Below are 19,577 nucleotides of genomic sequence, written 5' to 3' on the forward strand. Positions count from 1 at the left end.
GGCTGGTGTAAAAGGGGCCAACCTGGGAATGCATTTTCTGGTGTGAAATGGGTATTATTTCAAATAGCTGGGACCTGCAGTGCTCGGATTACAGCCAGGCTCTGCCACTGTCAGTGGCTATCACTTCTGCCTGGCGGTGGCTGTCCCCCATTTACCACGAGCATGTATTCCCCATTGGCAATGAGCATGTAATCCCACATGGCAACGAGCATGGAACCTCTGGCAATGAGCATGGAACCCTTGGCAATGAGCATGGAACCCTTGGCAATGAGCATGTAGATAAGCAGCACTTACTGTATGTAGCATAATTTTTAATAGGCATTATGGTGTTTGGCATAATACATAATGGACATCATGCCGTGTAACTTAACGTGCAAAGGACATTATGGTGTAAATGTTTAATACGCGCCTTTGGTAGACAATGTCCCTGTTTATGAAGCGTATTGTGAATTTTGTCTTAATCTGTGTGGCATTATGTGAATTCTGGCTCAATCCGTGTGGCATTAAGTGAATTTTGTCTCAATCCGTGTGGCATTATGTGAATTCTGGCTCAATCCGTGTGGCATTAAGTGAATTTTGTCTCAATCCGTGTGGCATTATGTGAATTCTGACACAATCCATGTGGCATTATGTGAATTTTGGCTCAATCCATTTGGCATTATGTGAATTTTGGCTCAATACATTTGGCATTTTGTGAATTTTGGCTCAATCCGTGTGTTATTATGTAAATTTTGGCTCAATCCATGTGGCATTGTTTGAATTTTGGCTCATTCCGTGTGGCATTATGTGAATTCTGACACAATCCATGTGGCATTATGTGAATTTTGGCTCAATCCATTTGGCATTATGTGAATTTTGGCTCAATACATTTGGCATTTTGTGAATTTTGGCTCAATCCGTGTGTTATTATGTAAATTTTGGCTCAATCCATGTGGCATTGTTTGAATTTTGGCTCATTCCATTTGGCATCATGTGTAAGGGGCAAGTATAATGGGGTCTAGTATTTTGTAGCATAATGTGTAGAAGTTGTATATGGTGTTGTACACTACACTCAAGGACATGCCCCCTGTTGAGTGGCCACACCCCCTTTTCCAGAGCGTACCTTTGGCGCGCGCACAACTACATCCTTCACTTTTGTTGCCATGGTGGGCCTATTTTTAATCCCACTGCCACCCTCTCTCTGCCGCTCTCTTAGCATGTACACTGGCACCACTAACACTGGCCCTCCCCCACCTAAACCCTCTTTTATCATGGTGCCCCCCCTGTCATTTATCCTGGATCCGCCCCTGTCCCTGTGTGATATTGGGCAATAGTTCTGTTTGCACATGAAAATGGAGACTGGATCAAAGGAAAATGTGGATTTTGCCCCATGCTAGACATCCAAAATGGTCAAGATTTTCATTGCTGGGAACAATATAAAGGTACTAGACTGGCCTAGGAACTCACCAGACATGAATCCCATTGAAAAGCTGTGGTCTATTTGCAAGCGTCACCTTAGAGAAAAGGAGTGTATGGCGATAGCAAAGATGATTAAAGCACTGATTCAAGTGCTGTACCGTGACCATAAAATCACCAAGGACTGTTGCAGTTTGGTGGATTATATGCTAAACCATGTAAAAATACTTTTGAAAACAAAGGAGGTCATAGAAACCACTAAAATGTTGGGTACTCTTTACCTAGCACGGCGCCCATCGTGGGGATCGCGGGCATCGCGGGCAGTACATTAACGGCCGCGACGCGATGCCCGCGATCCCCACGATTTCCCATAGGGTTCAATGTTAAATTTAGTGCTGGCCGCGATTTTACATTCAATGCTTCAATGGCCGCGATTTGGCCATAGGAATTAATGTTAAATGGGCCACAGAGCCCAAATAGGCATAATTAACACTTAAATGTCCCCCCAAATTTGTAACGCCACCCCACGATCCACGCCAACCCGAAGCGTGGCGAGCGCAGCGAGCCCGCGAGGAGCGGCGGTACGCGTCCTCCGACCTTTTCATACCCCCACTATCCACGTCGGCGTGGAGTTGAGAATAGAATAGTGTGGCGAGCCCAGCGAGCCACCGAGCCCGAAGCGTGGCGAGTGCAGCGAGCCCCGCGAGGGGACGCGGATACCAATCTGGGGGCAAACGGCCGTTCGATTGTATAGGTGTGTACGCTGTCCCAATTGCTGCTGTGCGATCGATAAACGGCCAAAAACGCTCTTGGCCGTCCACGGTCGGTCGGTCGAAGGTTCTTTGCTGCTTAATATTTCATCCGACAGGACGGCTCCATATCGGAACAAAAGTGAAGTGTGTACGCATGTTCGATCGATATGCTTGACAGTTTGACAAAGCACGGTGGTATGCTGCATTATGAGAGACCCTGTAACCCTTTGCCTGCTGTTTTAACTAATGTGTGTTTAATGCCTCACTGCCCAACACTTTAGAGGCATCACTTTAAGACATTAATCAATGTTGAAGTTTTAATAGAGTGTGCTGGAAGCTCTTTGCAGGGCACCATAACACACTATTAAAACTTCAACATTGATTAATGTCTTAAAGTGATGCCTCTAAAGTGTTGGGCAGTGAGGCATTAAACACACATTAGTTAAAACAGCAGGCAAAGGGTTACAGGGTCTCTCATATACTTCTTCTTGCGATTGTTTGGACGGGAGTACATCGGACGTCGCAAGTAAAATTGTACATATGTGTACGCGCAGAACGGTCGTATGTTTTGGACGGCCGAACGTGTATTCGGTCGATCGAACGGTCGCAAGAAAAATGAAATTGTACATATGTGTACCCAGCTTTATTCTTCAACTTCTTACACTCATAACATTCAAACAAATACAGGCAGCGCAGCGCTCAAGCCCATCAACCAAACATTATCTATGAGCCAATAGGCAGAGCAGCGCCTAACATCCAACTGACTAATAGGGTGTATTGAACAACGCGTGCATTGGCCAGGACAAAGATTTCTCAGTGCTGCTGGCTGGGGAGTGCAGTGACAGCCTGGAGGACTGGAGAGACAGATATGGGGGGAAAAAAAGAAAAACCGGTACATTCGGTAGTTTTTATTTGCTGGTACAGACTGTTTAAAAAAAATGGCAAATTGGGTACAGTTGGAGGGAATGCTATGATGCAATTATTTTTTATGTGTTCTGTGTGTTTGTTGTACTGTTTTTGTGTGTGGGTTGTAGTGTATGTATGTGTGTGTTGTGTTATATCTGTCCAATTCGTAAGTGTGTGAGGTGCACTACGTATATACAGTATGTGTATGTGTGTGTTGTGTCTTTATGTATCTGTGCAATGTTTAAGTGTGTTTTGTGTGTGTTGTACTGTTTTTGGGTGTGTGATGCACAGTAGTGAATGTGGATGTATGTTGCACTGTGAGTGGCGTGTTATGTGTGTTTGCTGTGTTGTGTGTATCTGTCCAATGTGTAAGTGTGTGAGGTGCGCTACGTAAATATGTGTGTGTGGTGTGCTGTGCCTATCATGGCAATGTTTAAATTTGTGTGTTCTATGTGTTTCTGTAAATCGATTTTTTTTATTTTTGAAATGTAATTTCATGGCTGTTCATGTTCTTTGAGGGCAGATTACTCTGGAACTAAACCTTCCAGTTTCACTGGACCAAAATCATTCAAAGCCCACTCAAAAGTTCTTCAATATGATACTTGTCTCATGTAAATGGGTCAGTTAGATATAGCCGGTTAAATGAGATAACTGGTTAAAGGGGGGGAGGGGTGGTTTTCTCTCCCCCTCACACCAGAAAATGCAGGGACTAGGCTGGTGTAAAAGGGGCCAACCTGGGAATGCATTTTCTGGTGTGAAATGGGTATTATTTCAAATAGCTGGGACCTGCAGTGCTCGGATTACAGCCAGGCTCTGCCACTGTCAGTGGCTATCACTTCTGCCTGGCGGTGGCTGTCCCCCATTTACCACGAGCATGTATTCCCCATTGGCAATGAGCATGTAATCCCACATGGCAACGAGCATGGAACCTCTGGCAATGAGCATGGAACCCTTGGCAATGAGCATGTAGATAAGCAGCACTTACTGTATGTAGCATAATTTTTAATAGGCATTATGGTGTTTGGCATAATACATAATGGACATCATGCCGTGTAACTTAACGTGCAAAGGACATTATGGTGTAAATGTTTAATACGCGCCTTTGGTAGACAATGTCCCTGTTTATGAAGCGTATTGTGAATTTTGTCTTAATCTGTGTGGCATTATGTGAATTCTGGCTCAATCCGTGTGGCATTAAGTGAATTTTGTCTCAATCCGTGTGGCATTATGTGAATTCTGGCTCAATCCGTGTGGCATTAAGTGAATTTTGTCTCAATCCGTGTGGCATTATGTGAATTCTGACACAATCCATGTGGCATTATGTGAATTTTGGCTCAATCCATTTGGCATTATGTGAATTTTGGCTCAATACATTTGGCATTTTGTGAATTTTGGCTCAATCCGTGTGTTATTATGTAAATTTTGGCTCAATCCATGTGGCATTGTTTGAATTTTGGCTCATTCCATTTGGCATCATGTGTAAGGGGCAAGTATAATGGGGTCTAGTATTTTGTAGCATAATGTGTAGAAGTTGTATATGGTGTTGTACACTACACTCAAGGACATGCCCCCTGTTGAGTGGCCACACCCCCTTTTCCAGAGCGTACCTTTGGCGCGCGCACAACTACATCCTTCACTTTTGTTGCCATGGTGGGCCTATTTTTAATCCCACTGCCACCCTCTCTCTGCCGCTCTCTTAGCATGTACACTGGCACCACTAACACTGGCCCTCCCCCACCTAAACCCTCTTTTATCATGGTGCCCCCCCTGTCATTTATCCTGGATCCGCCCCTGTCCCTGTGTGATATTGGGCAATAGTTCTGTTTGCACATGAAAATGGAGACTGGATCAAAGGAAAATGTGGATTTTGCCCCATGCTAGACATCCAAAATGGTCAAGATTTTCATTGCTGGGAACAATATAAAGGTACTAGACTGGCCTAGGAACTCACCAGACATGAATCCCATTGAAAAGCTGTGGTCTATTTGCAAGCGTCACCTTAGAGAAAAGGAGTGTATGGCGATAGCAAAGATGATTAAAGCACTGATTCAAGTGCTGTACCGTGACCATAAAATCACCAAGGACTGTTGCAGTTTGGTGGATTATATGCTAAACCATGTAAAAATACTTTTGAAAACAAAGGAGGTCATAGAAACCACTAAAATGTTGGGTACTCTTTACCTAGCACGGCGCCCATCGTGGGGATCGCGGGCATCGCGGGCAGTACATTAACGGCCGCGACGCGATGCCCGCGATCCCCACGATTTCCCATAGGGTTCAATGTTAAATTTAGTGCTGGCCGCGATTTTACATTCAATGCTTCAATGGCCGCGATTTGGCCATAGGAATTAATGTTAAATGGGCCACAGAGCCCAAATAGGCATAATTAACACTTAAATGTCCCCCCAAATTTGTAACGCCACCCCACGATCCACGCCAACCCGAAGCGTGGCGAGCGCAGCGAGCCCGCGAGGAGCGGCGGTACGCGTCCTCCGACCTTTTCATACCCCCACTATCCACGTCGGCGTGGAGTTGAGAATAGAATAGTGTGGCGAGCCCAGCGAGCCACCGAGCCCGAAGCGTGGCGAGTGCAGCGAGCCCCGCGAGGGGACGCGGATACCAATCTGGGGGCAAACGGCCGTTCGATTGTATAGGTGTGTACGCTGTCCCAATTGCTGCTGTGCGATCGATAAACGGCCAAAAACGCTCTTGGCCGTCCACGGTCGGTCGGTCGAAGGTTCTTTGCTGCTTAATATTTCATCCGACAGGACGGCTCCATATCGGAACAAAAGTGAAGTGTGTACGCATGTTCGATCGATATGCTTGACAGTTTGACAAAGCACGGTGGTATGCTGCATTATGAGAGACCCTGTAACCCTTTGCCTGCTGTTTTAACTAATGTGTGTTTAATGCCTCACTGCCCAACACTTTAGAGGCATCACTTTAAGACATTAATCAATGTTGAAGTTTTAATAGAGTGTGCTGGAAGCTCTTTGCAGGGCACCATAACACACTATTAAAACTTCAACATTGATTAATGTCTTAAAGTGATGCCTCTAAAGTGTTGGGCAGTGAGGCATTAAACACACATTAGTTAAAACAGCAGGCAAAGGGTTACAGGGTCTCTCATATACTTCTTCTTGCGATTGTTTGGACGGGAGTACATCGGACGTCGCAAGTAAAATTGTACATATGTGTACGCGCAGAACGGTCGTATGTTTTGGACGGCCGAACGTGTATTCGGTCGATCGAACGGTCGCAAGAAAAATGAAATTGTACATATGTGTACCCAGCTTTATTCTTCAACTTCTTACACTCATAACATTCAAACAAATACAGGCAGCGCAGCGCTCAAGCCCATCAACCAAACATTATCTATGAGCCAATAGGCAGAGCAGCGCCTAACATCCAACTGACTAATAGGGTGTATTGAACAACGCGTGCATTGGCCAGGACAAAGATTTCTCAGTGCTGCTGGCTGGGGAGTGCAGTGACAGCCTGGAGGACTGGAGAGACAGATATGGGGGGGGAAAAAGAAAAACCGGTACATTCGGTAGTTTTTATTTGCTGGTACAGACTGTTTAAAAAAAATGGCAAATTGGGTACAGTTGGAGGGAATGCTATGATGCAATTATTTTTTATGTGTTCTGTGTGTTTGTTGTACTGTTTTTGTGTGTGGGTTGTAGTGTATGTATGTGTGTGTTGTGTTATATCTGTCCAATTCGTAAGTGTGTGAGGTGCACTACGTATATACAGTATGTGTATGTGTGTGTTGTGTCTTTATGTATCTGTGCAATGTTTAAGTGTGTTTTGTGTGTGTTGTACTGTTTTTGGGTGTGTGATGCACAGTAGTGAATGTGGATGTATGTTGCACTGTGAGTGGCGTGTTATGTGTGTTTGCTGTGTTGTGTGTATCTGTCCAATGTGTAAGTGTGTGAGGTGCGCTACGTAAATATGTGTGTGTGGTGTGCTGTGCCTATCATGGCAATGTTTAAATTTGTGTGTTCTATGTGTTTCTGTAAATCGATTTTTTTTATTTTTGAAATGTAATTTCATGGCTGTTCATGTTCTTTGAGGGCAGATTACTCTGGAACCAAACCTTCCAGTTTCACTGGACCAAAATCATTCAAAGCCCACTCAAAAGTTCTTCAATATGATACTTGTCTCATGTAAATGGGTCAGTTAGTTCCGAAGATATAGCCGGTTAAATGAGATAACTGGTTAAAGGGGGGGAGGGGTGGTTTTCTCTCCCCCTCACACCAGAAAATGCAGGGACTAGGCTGGTGTAAAAGGTGTTAGGCGCCGTGGGAGCGCTTCTGGAAGGACAGAGCGGCATGTACGCTTAGCCGCCTGTCCTTCCGGCTCTGACGTCCGGTTGCCTAGCAACCAGGGACGCCGGAGGACGCAGCGTCGGAGCGCGACGCCCGTCCTCCCTCCTCGCGTCTCTCAGCGCCTGAGACGCGGCAGCGCCGTTGCTTAGCAACGGCAGACGCTGCTAGGCAGAGAGGAAAGCCGCGAAATTCAACAAGCCGCAGGTGTCGGAAAGGACTCGTTAGGACAGGCGGGACTCAGGCCTCCATCCTCATTGGCTCCTAGCCTTCTTATCTAGGAAGCCAGCCCTGTAGTCCTCGCCGGTGATAGCTCCTGTTTGGACCTATCTGTCTGCTGTTCTCCGGTCCGTTTCCCTGCTGTTCCCAGCGGCTCCTTCGTGGTCTTCTCTTCCATTGGTCCCCCCTGTGTCGTGAGTTGCCCCTCTGGGGTAGTTTCATTCACTCCTTCTTTATTGTCATTACCTTACTCATTACCTGTGTTCTCTGTCTGCCGCATTGGCAGGTCATTTATGTTGGGAAGGCCCATTGCTTCCCACTCATTCTCTCCCCTTGTCTCCCAGTTTTTCTGGGGTTTTCCAGTCCCTCCTGCTCCTTGTATACTTTGGTATTGTGTCTCATATTTTGTGTGGTTCCCTGGGCGACGGTTGTCGCGGGTTGTGGCGACCAGGTCGCGGGCGCTTAGTTGCGTTAGCCAGGGCTCGGCAAGTCGCCGTTTTATAATTTTAGTTAGGCCCTCAGTCAGCTCTCCTCTTGACCGTACCCTAGGGGGGTCCCCGGCTCCTTGTCCTCTCATAACACCTGGCTGCACCGGAGCTTGGGTGGGCTTAACCTACCCATTCAAACGTGGCGGCTACAGGCGAAGCCTAGTAACACCTGCAGGAGTCGGTCACCCAGCCTGGGGGGTACAACAGAGGTAGTATAGGGTTTGGCCGTGGCTGTCCTAAACAGCAGTCCCGGCGGTGGGGTCACACCCAAAACCTAACATTATCACCGGCCATACAAAAAAAAAAAAAAAAAAAAAAGAATTTTTTTTTTTTTTCCCCTCTCTCCCTTCCCCTTTCTTATTCTCCCGTTTTTTTGGACAGATAGCATTTTGGGTGTGTATATCTTTGTTGTCTCTGGAGTGGATCTGTTATTAAGATGAATCCTACTCCTGAGGGTCAGGCTCAGGCATTTGCCAGTCAATTACAAGGTTTAACGCAGATGGTTCAAAATTTATCTCTTAGGATGAAAACCCAGGAGGAGGGTGTACGAGGAAATCCGCCGGTTCTGGTAGAACCCAAAATTAATCTTCCAGACCGGTTTTCGGGTAACCGGAAGGATTTCTTTAATTTTAGAGAAAGTTGTAAGCTTTATTTCAAACTGCGACCCCGGTCATCCGGCTCTGAATTGCAGCAAGTTGGTTTAATTATGTCTTTGCTTCAGGGGGATCCCCAGACTTGGGCTTTTGGGTTAAAGTCTGATAATCCCGCCTTAGCGTCGGTGGATGCTTTCTTTAAATCATTAGGACTTCTATATGATGACCCTGATAGAGAGGCGTCTGCCGAGAGTCATCTGCGCTCTCTCAGACAGGGCCGGAACCCTGCAGAAGCATACTGCACAGAATTCCGACGGTGGTCGAATGACTGTGGCTGGAATGACCCAGCATTACGTAGCCAATTCAGGCTAGGGCTTTCTGAAGCCATTAAGGATAGCCTTATCCAGTATCCTGTCCCGGGATCCCTTGATAAACTCATGGAGTTATCGATTAAAATTGATCGGCGTCTTAGGGAACGCAGGTCTGAGAGAGGACCCAGTTTGAGGCCTACTTCCCTCGGCTTTGTACCCTCAGAGGACGAAGAAGAACCAATGCAAATTGGTGCTTACCGCATCACCCCAGATGAGAGAGCTCGCCGGATGAATGCCGGGTTATGCATTTATTGCGGGAGCAAAGGGCATTTCCTCCGCGCTTGTCCCAACAAGTCGGGAAACGCCAAAACCAAGTGAATGCAGAGGGGATTCACTTTGGTTCTCTTCTTATTTCCCCTCACAATGCATTATTAGTCCCTACTGAGATTCAGGGTGTAGAGGTGAAGATGTCTGTTACTGCATTTATTGATAGCGGGGCAGCTGGGAATTTTTTAGATATTCAGCTGGCTGAAAGACTGGCCATTCCCCTGCTCCCTCTAAAAAAACCTGTAATAATGCGAGGCCTGGACGGCAGCCCGTTGGTCAACGGAGTGGTCCGCCATCAGACCCCGCCAGTTTCCCTACGTGTGGGCATTTTTCATACAGAAAAAATTTCTTTCTTTCTTATCTCATGCGCTACTGTGCCGATCGTTCTGGGTCACCCCTGGCTCCGGGTTCATAACCCACAGATTGACTGGCAGGCAGGGGAAATAACTCGTTGGAGTAATCATTGCTCCAGTCATTGTCTAGGGCAGCCTATACTTGGGGCAATGGTTTCTGTGGAGGGGATTCCAGCGGCCTACGCTGACTTCCAGGATGTCTTTTCTAAAGGCGAAGCTGAGGTCTTACCCCCTCATCGCACATACGATTGCGCCATTGAGCTAATTCCCAAGGCACAATTTCCCAAAGCCAGACTTTATTCCTTGTCTGGACCTGAGACGCAGTCCATGAATACCTATATTCAAGAAAATTTGGCTAAAGGCTTTATTCGGCCCTCAAAGTCTCCCTTAAGTGCAGGGTTCTTTTTTGTTTCCAAAAAAGATGGCTCCTTAAGACCCTGTATAGATTACAGGGCACTCAACAAGATAACGGTAAAAAACACGTATCCATTACCATTAATATCTGTGTTGTTTGACCAGCTTCGCACCGCTAAGATCTTTTCTAAGATCGACCTGCGCGGTGCCTACAACCTTGTCCGCATAAAAGCGGGAGACGAATGGAAGACTGCCTTTAGTACCCAAACAGGGCACTACGAATATCTCGTAATGCCATTCGGCTTGTCCAACGCACCAGCGGTCTTCCAAGATTTCATCAATGACATTCTTAGAGATTTCTTGGGAGTCTTCGCTGTGGTCTATTTAGACGACATTTTGATCTACTCCAGCTCGTTGGAAGAACATCGCCATCAGGTCAGGTTAATTCTTCAAAGGCTTAGAGAACATCGTCTCTTTGCTAAGCCTGAGAAGTGCGAATTCGAAGTTACTAAGGTATCCTTTTTAGGATACGTGATTTCCTCGGAAGGCTTCTATATGGAACCCAAAAAACTGCAAGCAGTTTTAGATTGGGTCAAGCCCACGACCCTTAAAGCTGTCCAAAGATTTTTAGGGTTTGCAAATTACTATAGGCGGTTTATCCGCTCTTTTTCTGATGTGGTAGCTCCCATAGTGGCGCTCACAAAAAAGGAAGCAGATCCGTCCCAGTGGCCTCCCCAGGCAGAAGAGGCATTCCGGGCCTTAAAACAAGCTTTTGTGTCCGCTCCCATTTTAAGACATCCCGATCCCCAACTACCGTTTGTCATTGAAGTTGACGCTTCTGAGGTAGGGGCAGGGGCAGTCCTGTCTCAACAGGATCCTGAGTCCTTATTTTTTTTTCCTTGCGCCTACATGTCTCGAAAATTCTCTACTGCAGAGATGAACTATGACGTCGGGAACCGGGAATTGTTGGCCATAAAATGGGCATTCGAGGAATGGAGGCATTGGTTGGAAGGGGCCAACCATCAGATTCTGGTTATCACAGACCACAAAAATTTACAATACCTGGAATCAGCTAAGCGTCTGAATGCCCGACAAGCCCGGTGGGCATTATTCTTTACACGTTTTAACTTTATTATCTCTTACCGTCCCGGGTCTAAAAATGTAAGAGCAGACGCATTGTCTCGGAGTTTCTTACCCAAACAAGGTTTGCGGGAATCTCCTCGGCCCATTCTTCCGGCATCAATTATCCATTTTGGCATTACTCAGACCCTCAAGGATCTACTTCTGCAGGTCCAGGGTCAGGCACCCAGACAGATGCCTCTCGGCCATTTATTTGTGCCGCAGTCCTTGAGAAAACGGGTCTTAGAGGAGTTCCATGACAGCCAGATTGCAGGGCATTCCGGCGTCAAGAAGACACTTGATCTTCTCTCCCGATGCGTCTGGTGGCCGAGCATGGTTCCAGATACCAAGGAGTATATCCAGTCTTGTCCCGATTGTGCTAGACACAAGATTCCTAGAGTGTCGCCCACAGGACAACTTATCCCCTTGGCAATTCCCTCCAGACCATGGTCACATATTGCCATGGATTTTGTGGTCGACCTACCCCTATCTTCAGGTTTTCAAGTAGTATGGGTGATTATTGACAGGTTCAGTAAGATGGCCCACTTTGTTCCTTTGCCCCAGTTGCCATCAGCCAATAAGTTGGCCAAATTGTTTTTAGCTCATGTTTTCAAACTTCATGGTCTTCCAACCGATATAGTTTCTGATCGAGGTCCGCAGTTTATTGCCCGGTTTTGGAAACTTTTTTGCAATGCATTAAAGATCAAGTTGAGTTTAACTTCCGCTTATCATCCCCAATCCAATGGGCAGACGGAACGCCTTAATCAATCCTTGAAGCAATATCTGCGCCTTTTTGTGTCCAAAGCTCAGAATGACTGGTCGGAGTTCCTCCCCGTTGCCGAGTTCGCATATAACAACTCCTATCACTCGGCAACCCGGACTTCACCTTTTGTAGCCAATTATGGCTTTCACCCTAAAGCCACTGCTCTGGCTCCAGAGGGATCAGTAGTTCGCTCTTCCACTACTGCCCGTTTAAAGGTCATTTGGAAGGAGGTACACGACGCTCTTAAGAGGGCTGCCCTTCAGGAAAAAAATTTTTCTGACCGGTCAAGACGACCATGCAACTTTAAAGTAGGCGATAAAGTCTGGTTGTCTACTCGGAACATCAGATTGCGACAAGGAACTTCTAAATTTGGTCCAAAATTTATTGGTCCATTTGCCATTGTTAAGAGAGTTAATCCTGTAGCCTTTCGGTTACAAATTCCTAGGGCTTTAAAGATAGCCAATACTTTTCATTCCTCTCTGCTCAAGCCCGTTTTCACGTCTAGGAAATTTCCTCGAAAGGCAGACCTGGGTAAACCACCTGTTAATGTCCATGGACAGTCAGAATTTCTTGTGGAAAAAATCTTGGATTGCAAGGTCTCTCGAGGTTCTTTATGTTTCCTTGTCCATTGGAAAGGATACGGCCCGGAAGAGAGGTCATGGGTTCCCGATAGGGATCTACACGCCCCACGCCTCAAAGCAAGCTTCTTTCGTGATTTCCCTCAGAAAGCAAGGCTTCGGGGTTCTTTAACCCCTCCTCAAGGGGGGGGTACTGTTAGGCGCCGTGGGAGCGCTTCTGGAAGGACAGAGCGGCATGTACGCTTAGCCGCCTGTCCTTCCGGCTCTGACGTCCGGTTGCCTAGCAACCAGGGACGCCGGAGGACGCAGCGTCGGAGCGCGACGCCCGTCCTCCCTCCTCGCGTCTCTCAGCGCCTGAGACGCGGCAGCGCCGTTGCTTAGCAACGGCAGACGCTGCTAGGCAGAGAGGAAAGCCGCGAAATTCAACAAGCCGCAGGTGTCGGAAAGGACTCGTTAGGACAGGCGGGACTCAGGCCTCCATCCTCATTGGCTCCTAGCCTTCTTATCTAGGAAGCCAGCCCTGTAGTCCTCGCCGGTGATAGCTCCTGTTTGGACCTATCTGTCTGCTGTTCTCCGGTCCGTTTCCCTGCTGTTCCCAGCGGCTCCTTCGTGGTCTTCTCTTCCATTGGTCCCCCCTGTGTCGTGAGTTGCCCCTCTGGGGTAGTTTCATTCACTCCTTCTTTATTGTCATTACCTTACTCATTACCTGTGTTCTCTGTCTGCCGCATTGGCAGGTCATTTATGTTGGGAAGGCCCATTGCTTCCCACTCATTCTCTCCCCTTGTCTCCCAGTTTTTCTGGGGTTTTCCAGTCCCTCCTGCTCCTTGTATACTTTGGTATTGTGTCTCATATTTTGTGTGGTTCCCTGGGCGACGGTTGTCGCGGGTTGTGGCGACCAGGTCGCGGGCGCTTAGTTGCGTTAGCCAGGGCTCGGCAAGTCGCCGTTTTATAATTTTAGTTAGGCCCTCAGTCAGCTCTCCTCTTGACCGTACCCTAGGGGGGTCCCCGGCTCCTTGTCCTCTCATAACACCTGGCTGCACCGGAGCTTGGGTGGGCTTAACCTACCCATTCAAACGTGGCGGCTACAGGCGAAGCCTAGTAACACCTGCAGGAGTCGGTCACCCAGCCTGGGGGGTACAACAGAGGTAGTATAGGGTTTGGCCGTGGCTGTCCTAAACAGCAGTCCCGGCGGTGGGGTCACACCCAAAACCTAACAAAAGGGGCCAACCTGGGAATGCATTTTCTGGTGTGAAATGGGTATTATTTCAAATAGCTGGGACCTGCAGTGCTCGGATTACAGCCAGGCTCTGCCACTGTCAGTGGCTATCACTTCTGCCTGGCGGTGGCTGTCCCCCATTTACCACGAGCATGTATTCCCCATTGGCAATGAGCATGTAATCCCACATGGCAACGAGCATGGAACCTCTGGCAATGAGCATGGAACCCTTGGCAATGAGCATGTAGATAAGCAGCACTTACTGTATGTAGCATAATTTTTAATAGGCATTATGGTGTTTGGCATAATACATAATGGACATCATGCCGTGTAACTTAACGTGCAAAGGACATTATGGTGTAAATGTTTAATACGCGCCTTTGGTAGACAATGTCCCTGTTTATGAAGCGTATTGTGAATTTTGTCTTAATCTGTGTGGCATTATGTGAATTCTGGCTCAATCCGTGTGGCATTAAGTGAATTCTGGCTCAATCCGTGTGGCATTATGTGAATTCTGGCTCAATCCGTGTGGCATTAAGTGAATTTTGTCTCAATCCGTGTGGCATTATGTGAATTCTGACACAATCCATGTGGCATTATGTGAATTTTGGCTCAATCCATTTGGCATTATGTGAATTTTGGCTCAATACATTTGGCATTTTGTGAATTTTGGCTCAATCCGTGTGTTATTATGTAAATTTTGGCTCAATCCATGTGGCATTGTTTGAATTTTGGCTCATTCCATTTGGCATCATGTGTAAGGGGCAAGTATAATGGGGTCTAGTATTTTGTAGCATAATGTGTAGAAGTTGTATATGGTGTTGTACACTACACTCAAGGACATGCCCCCTGTTGAGTGGCCACACCCCCTTTTCCAGAGCGCACCTTTGGCGCGCGCACAACTACATCCTTCACTTTTGTTGCCATGGTGGGCCTATTTTTAATCCCACTGCCACCCTCTCTCTGCCGCTCTCTTAGCATGTACACTGGCACCACTAACACTGGCCCTCCCCCACCTAAACCCTCTTTTATCATGGTGCCCCCCCTGTCATTTATCCTGGATCCGCCCCTGTCCCTGTGTGATATTGGGCAATAGTTCTGTTTGCACATGAAAATGGAGACTGGATCAAAGGAAAATGTGGATTTTGCCCCATGCTAGACATCCAAAATGGTCAAGATTTTCATTGCTGGGAACAATATAAAGGTACTAGACTGGCCTAGGAACTCACCAGACATGAATCCCATTGAAAAGCTGTGGTCTATTTGCAAGCGTCACCTTAGAGAAAAGGAGTGTATGGCGATAGCAAAGATGATTAAAGCACTGATTCAAGTGCTGTACCGTGACCATAAAATCACCAAGGACTGTTGCAGTTTGGTGGATTATATGCTAAACCATGTAAAAATACTTTTGAAAACAAAGGAGGTCATAGAAACCACTAAAATGTTGGGTACTCTTTACCTAGCACGGCGCCCATCGTGGGGATCGCGGGCATCGCGGGCAGTACATTAACGGCCGCGACGCGATGCCCGCGATCCCCACGATTTCCCATAGGGTTCAATGTTAAATTTAGTGCTGGCCGCGATTTTACATTCAATGCTTCAATGGCCGCGATTTGGCCATAGGAATTAATGTTAAATGGGCCACAGAGCCCAAATAGGCATAATTAACACTTAAATGTCCCCCCAAATTTGTAACGCCACCCCACGATCCACGCCAACCCGAAGCGTGGCGAGCGCAGCGAGCCCGCGAGGAGCGGCGGTACGCGTCCTCCGACCTTTTCATACCCCCACTATCCACGTCGGCGTGGAGTTGAGAATAGAATAGTGTGGCGAGCCCAGCGAGCCACCGAGCCCGAAGCGTGGCGAGTGCAGCGAGCCCCGCGAGGGGACGCGGATACCTGTGAAGCCCGCGTAGGGCCACGTTTACCTGTGAAGGTATCCGCGTCCGCTCGCCACACTTCCGGCTCGGTGGCTCGCTGCGCTCGCCACACTAATCTATTCTCAACTCCACGCCGACGTGGATAGTGGGGGTATGAAAAGGTCGGAGGACGCGTACCGCCGCCCCTCGCGGGCTCGCTGCGCTCGCCACGCTTCGGGTTGGCGTGGATCGTGGGGTGGCGTTACAAATTTGGGGGGACATTTAAGTGTTAATTAAGCCTATTTGGGCTCTGTGGCCCATTTAACATTGATTCCTATGGCCAAATCGCGGCCATTGAAGCATTGAATCTAAAATCGCGGGCAGCACTAAATTTAACATTGAACCCTATGGGAAATCGTGGGTATCGCGGGCATCGCGTCACGGCCGTTAATGTACTGACCGCGATGTCCGCGATCCCCACGATTTCTTTACCCACGAAGCCCGCGATGGAGATCGTGGGCGCCGTGCTAGGTAAAGAGTACCAAATGTTGTTTGAAATAAAATACAAGGTGAAAATCAAATTAATGTAATTTTCATTACTTGTTTCAAATATTTTGCACAAGGGTGTACATACATACATACATACATACAAATACAGTACTGTAGGTGCACAAATTGAGTCTCCTATTCTAGTTTGTGTCATTGTTTTGGTGCCAAAACAATGAGCCAAATGCCAGACCCTTTCATTGAGGAACAATACTATTGAATGAAATATGTTATTTCTCTTCTGTGGATTTCAAGTGATCTGTGCATGTCTGATATTCTGCATTTTCAGAAAGGATAGTGGATCTTTTTCCCTTGTGGTCTCCGGAGTATCTTTAGAAGCTCACCTAACTATGCTCAAAGACTCTTCCAGTCGTCCTTCTGTGTTTCTTTCTGCTTGCCACTCCGAAGTGCATAATGCCAAGCTGCACTTATCTGGGGGAGCCAGGTAAGTAAGCACATTCATCTGCAAGCCATCTGGAACTACATGACCTAATTACACCTTTCCTTTACTATGACTATGCGAATCTCATCTTTCACAAAAGCTGGGTTTACCAAGCCTAGGTCACTGTAAGTAAATATAGGAATTATCTGTCATTGGATGAATACAATAGGTGCACACATGAAACCTGTCTGACAAGGATGATCTATCCTTTTCCGAAATCTCTGCAGCTTAATCAGTTTTATAATTTTAACCCTAATATTACTTCATCTGTTTTTGCATCTCGCAGCTGGCTGTACAATCTTTTCACTGGTTTTCTGGAGCAACCCATCAAAAATAACCTGAACAAAATGGTAAATGGGGACAATGTAATGTGGCATATTCAAAGTTTGTACAGTTTGGTACACAGACAGTAATGCTAAACAACAGGGCTGTTAAAAATATGGTTGTACTAAATATTCCATTAACTATATAAAAAATAATCCACTGGCAGAACATTTCAATATGCACAGACGTAACTCTGGAAGGCAATGGGCGCCGGGCTCCTGCTCATAAGGGGGCACCTCTCCTCCCCTGCTCGATATCACTTCTGTGGCTAACTCCACCTGCTTAGAAGGACAATAGACGTCACACTCACTTCAGAGTGTGTCAATCTTTTATCAAGACAAGAATGTTCTTGTCTTGATAAAGGAGTGACATTGGAAACATAGATTAGACCAGGCATGTCCAAACTGTGGCCCTCCAGCTGTTGTGAAACTACACATCCCAGCATGCCTTACCATACTTTTAGCATTCCCTAATAGCAAAGCTCTGACAAGGCATGCTGGGATTTGTAGTTTCACAACAGTTGGAGGGCCATAGTTTGGACATGCCTGGATTAGACCTTCTGTGTCTGGTATTGTTTTTCAAAGAAGTCAGAGTGAGTGCCGTGGTTTTGCCTGCCTTTATATTTTTACTTTATATTTACTGATGGAATTTTAAGGAATACGTTTGTATTAAAAATATATTTTATGTATGTCTATAACATGCTATGTTTCTTTGTTTCTTTTTTGTGAGTCTTGCAGGCGGATACTATTTGAAAGCTGATATCACAGATATTTAAGCACTAATCAATTATTATTATTATATATAGTTATATACTATTATAGACACTTTAAATATTAAATAAATTGAATAATGCCAATAAAACTTGGTACTTGTTTAGTTTCACGACGGCAACATGGGCGCGCGCTACTTCCAGGTTAGGAGCTCGCCAAACTTTCTAAAATAAACTAAATAAACTCCATGCCAACGTGGATAGTTCATATCCCCACTATCCACGTTGGCATGGAGTTGATTTTAGATAGTGTGGCGAGCGTAGCGAGCCTCCGAGCTCGTAGAGTGGGCAAGCACAGCGAGCCCCGCAATGGGGACTCAGGCGCGCGGCCTTGCTGCCGCCGTGAATCTAAACAAGTACCTAAAACTTTATTACATACGTAGTCCAGTAATAGTTATACTCTCCTACCTTGACCCAAAGGATCGGTCCCCTTCTCCAGTAAAAAATCCACAGGCTGTGCACAGCTCCATAGCATCCATGTTAGGAGAATAACATGGGTTTCTATTAGCTGTTATGGGGAACATATATTTACTGAGCTTTGCAGCACCCAGGCAGCCATTCAGCGGCGCCACATGCTGATTGCACCAGCCAGATAGGTAGACAAGTAAAACAGTACAGATATAGGACACGTACAGATATATACTAGATGTACTCTATTGAGCGACGCGGACACGGGGAATATATATTTACTGAGCTGTACAGCACCCAGGCAGTGGCGCCATTTGGTGATTGCACCAGCCAGATCGGTAGCAAGTAAAAATGGTACAGATATAGGACACTACAGGGGTGACACGGGGTACATATTTGGCTAGCAGCACAGATCCTAGGCAGCCAGTAGAACAGTACTGGGTACACAGAATAAGACATAACTAGACATAACAGCAACAAAAGAACAAAAACAGAGCACAAATAACAGTACAATTCTTAGTACACAATACAGCTGAGATATAGGGAAGTGAATGAGAAGAGACGCAGGTATAGATGGTAAGAAAACTGTAATTGAAATGCAAGAAGAGTGCTGCGAGAACAGGAGGGCCCTGCTCCAAGGAGCTTACAGTGCTGGTTTTAAAAATTCCAGGGAACCCATGCATGGTTTGTTCCGTGAATTTTTAAAACCAGGACTGGCTCTTTGAGCCCAGGGCAGTTTACGGCCGTGGTGGGGGACCCCACACCATTTTCTAAAATTATTTATTTATTCTTTTTTTTACACAATGCAGTCTGCATGGATCTGAATATATACAGCCGCCGAATACAAATTGAATCAAATATGGCCGCCTACCCATCGGAAAATATGAATTCCGTAAATACAGCAGATTAGTAAATCTTCCCTATTTATGAATTGTATTCCCCCGATAATACGGCCGGTGCCAATTGTATGCAGTCTTACCCAGTATCGGCCATATTTTCTTTTCTTAGAAAATTTCCCCCACTGTCTTGTACAAGTTGCAAACTGAAAAAAAAATTACCTAATTTTTGGTACAACTGCAAGAAATGGTGCATTGCATGCATTGCTTTATCATTTTATTCAATCATTCAACCATATTTTCTGCTATTTTAGAAATATATGTTATTCACGTAGGGAAATGTGGCACTCTATGTAGCTATTGCTTTAAATACTGGGTTTAAAAGCATGACACTTTTATTTGTTGTCACAGTAAATCCAACATAAGTACAATTTAAGTTTGTGTCTTTTTCTCAGCTCTGTCCAAAAGTGAATGATGTCGTGAAAATCCTACAGAATGAGCTGACTACATTTCAAGGTGGGAATTCAAAATGCTCTTTTTTTCTCATGAATTATTTGACATTCAGATTCAAGAAATACTGGATCTGGATATTGATATAACGTCTACCGTACTAATGCATTCTGACTTTCTGGCTGCCCCATGCAGAAGAGTGCAACCAGGTTGGTATAATAGGACCGGAAAAGGGGGGGTTT

At 46.2% G+C, this 19,577-nt stretch overlaps 1 protein-coding gene across 2 annotated transcripts in view; it reads left to right on the forward strand.

Annotated features, from left to right (window-relative positions):
• LOC146007125 (bactericidal permeability-increasing protein-like) overlaps nt 1-19,577 on the forward strand; it is a 111,143-nt gene that overhangs the window by 22,961 nt on the left and 68,605 nt on the right. For both annotated transcript variants that reach the window (XM_083145499.1, XM_083145500.1), the window contains exons 5-7: nt 16,396-16,551; nt 16,835-16,898; nt 19,341-19,401. In XM_083145499.1, coding sequence (XP_083001625.1) covers nt 16,396-16,551; nt 16,835-16,898; nt 19,341-19,401 — 281 coding nt within the window. The remainder of the gene's footprint in view (nt 1-16,395; nt 16,552-16,834; nt 16,899-19,340; nt 19,402-19,577) is intronic.

This window comes from Crinia signifera, chromosome 6 (genome assembly GCF_055691185.1).
Source record: "Crinia signifera chromosome 6, ASM5569118v1, whole genome shotgun sequence".
NCBI classification, from domain to species: Eukaryota; Metazoa; Chordata; class Amphibia; order Anura; family Myobatrachidae; genus Crinia; species Crinia signifera.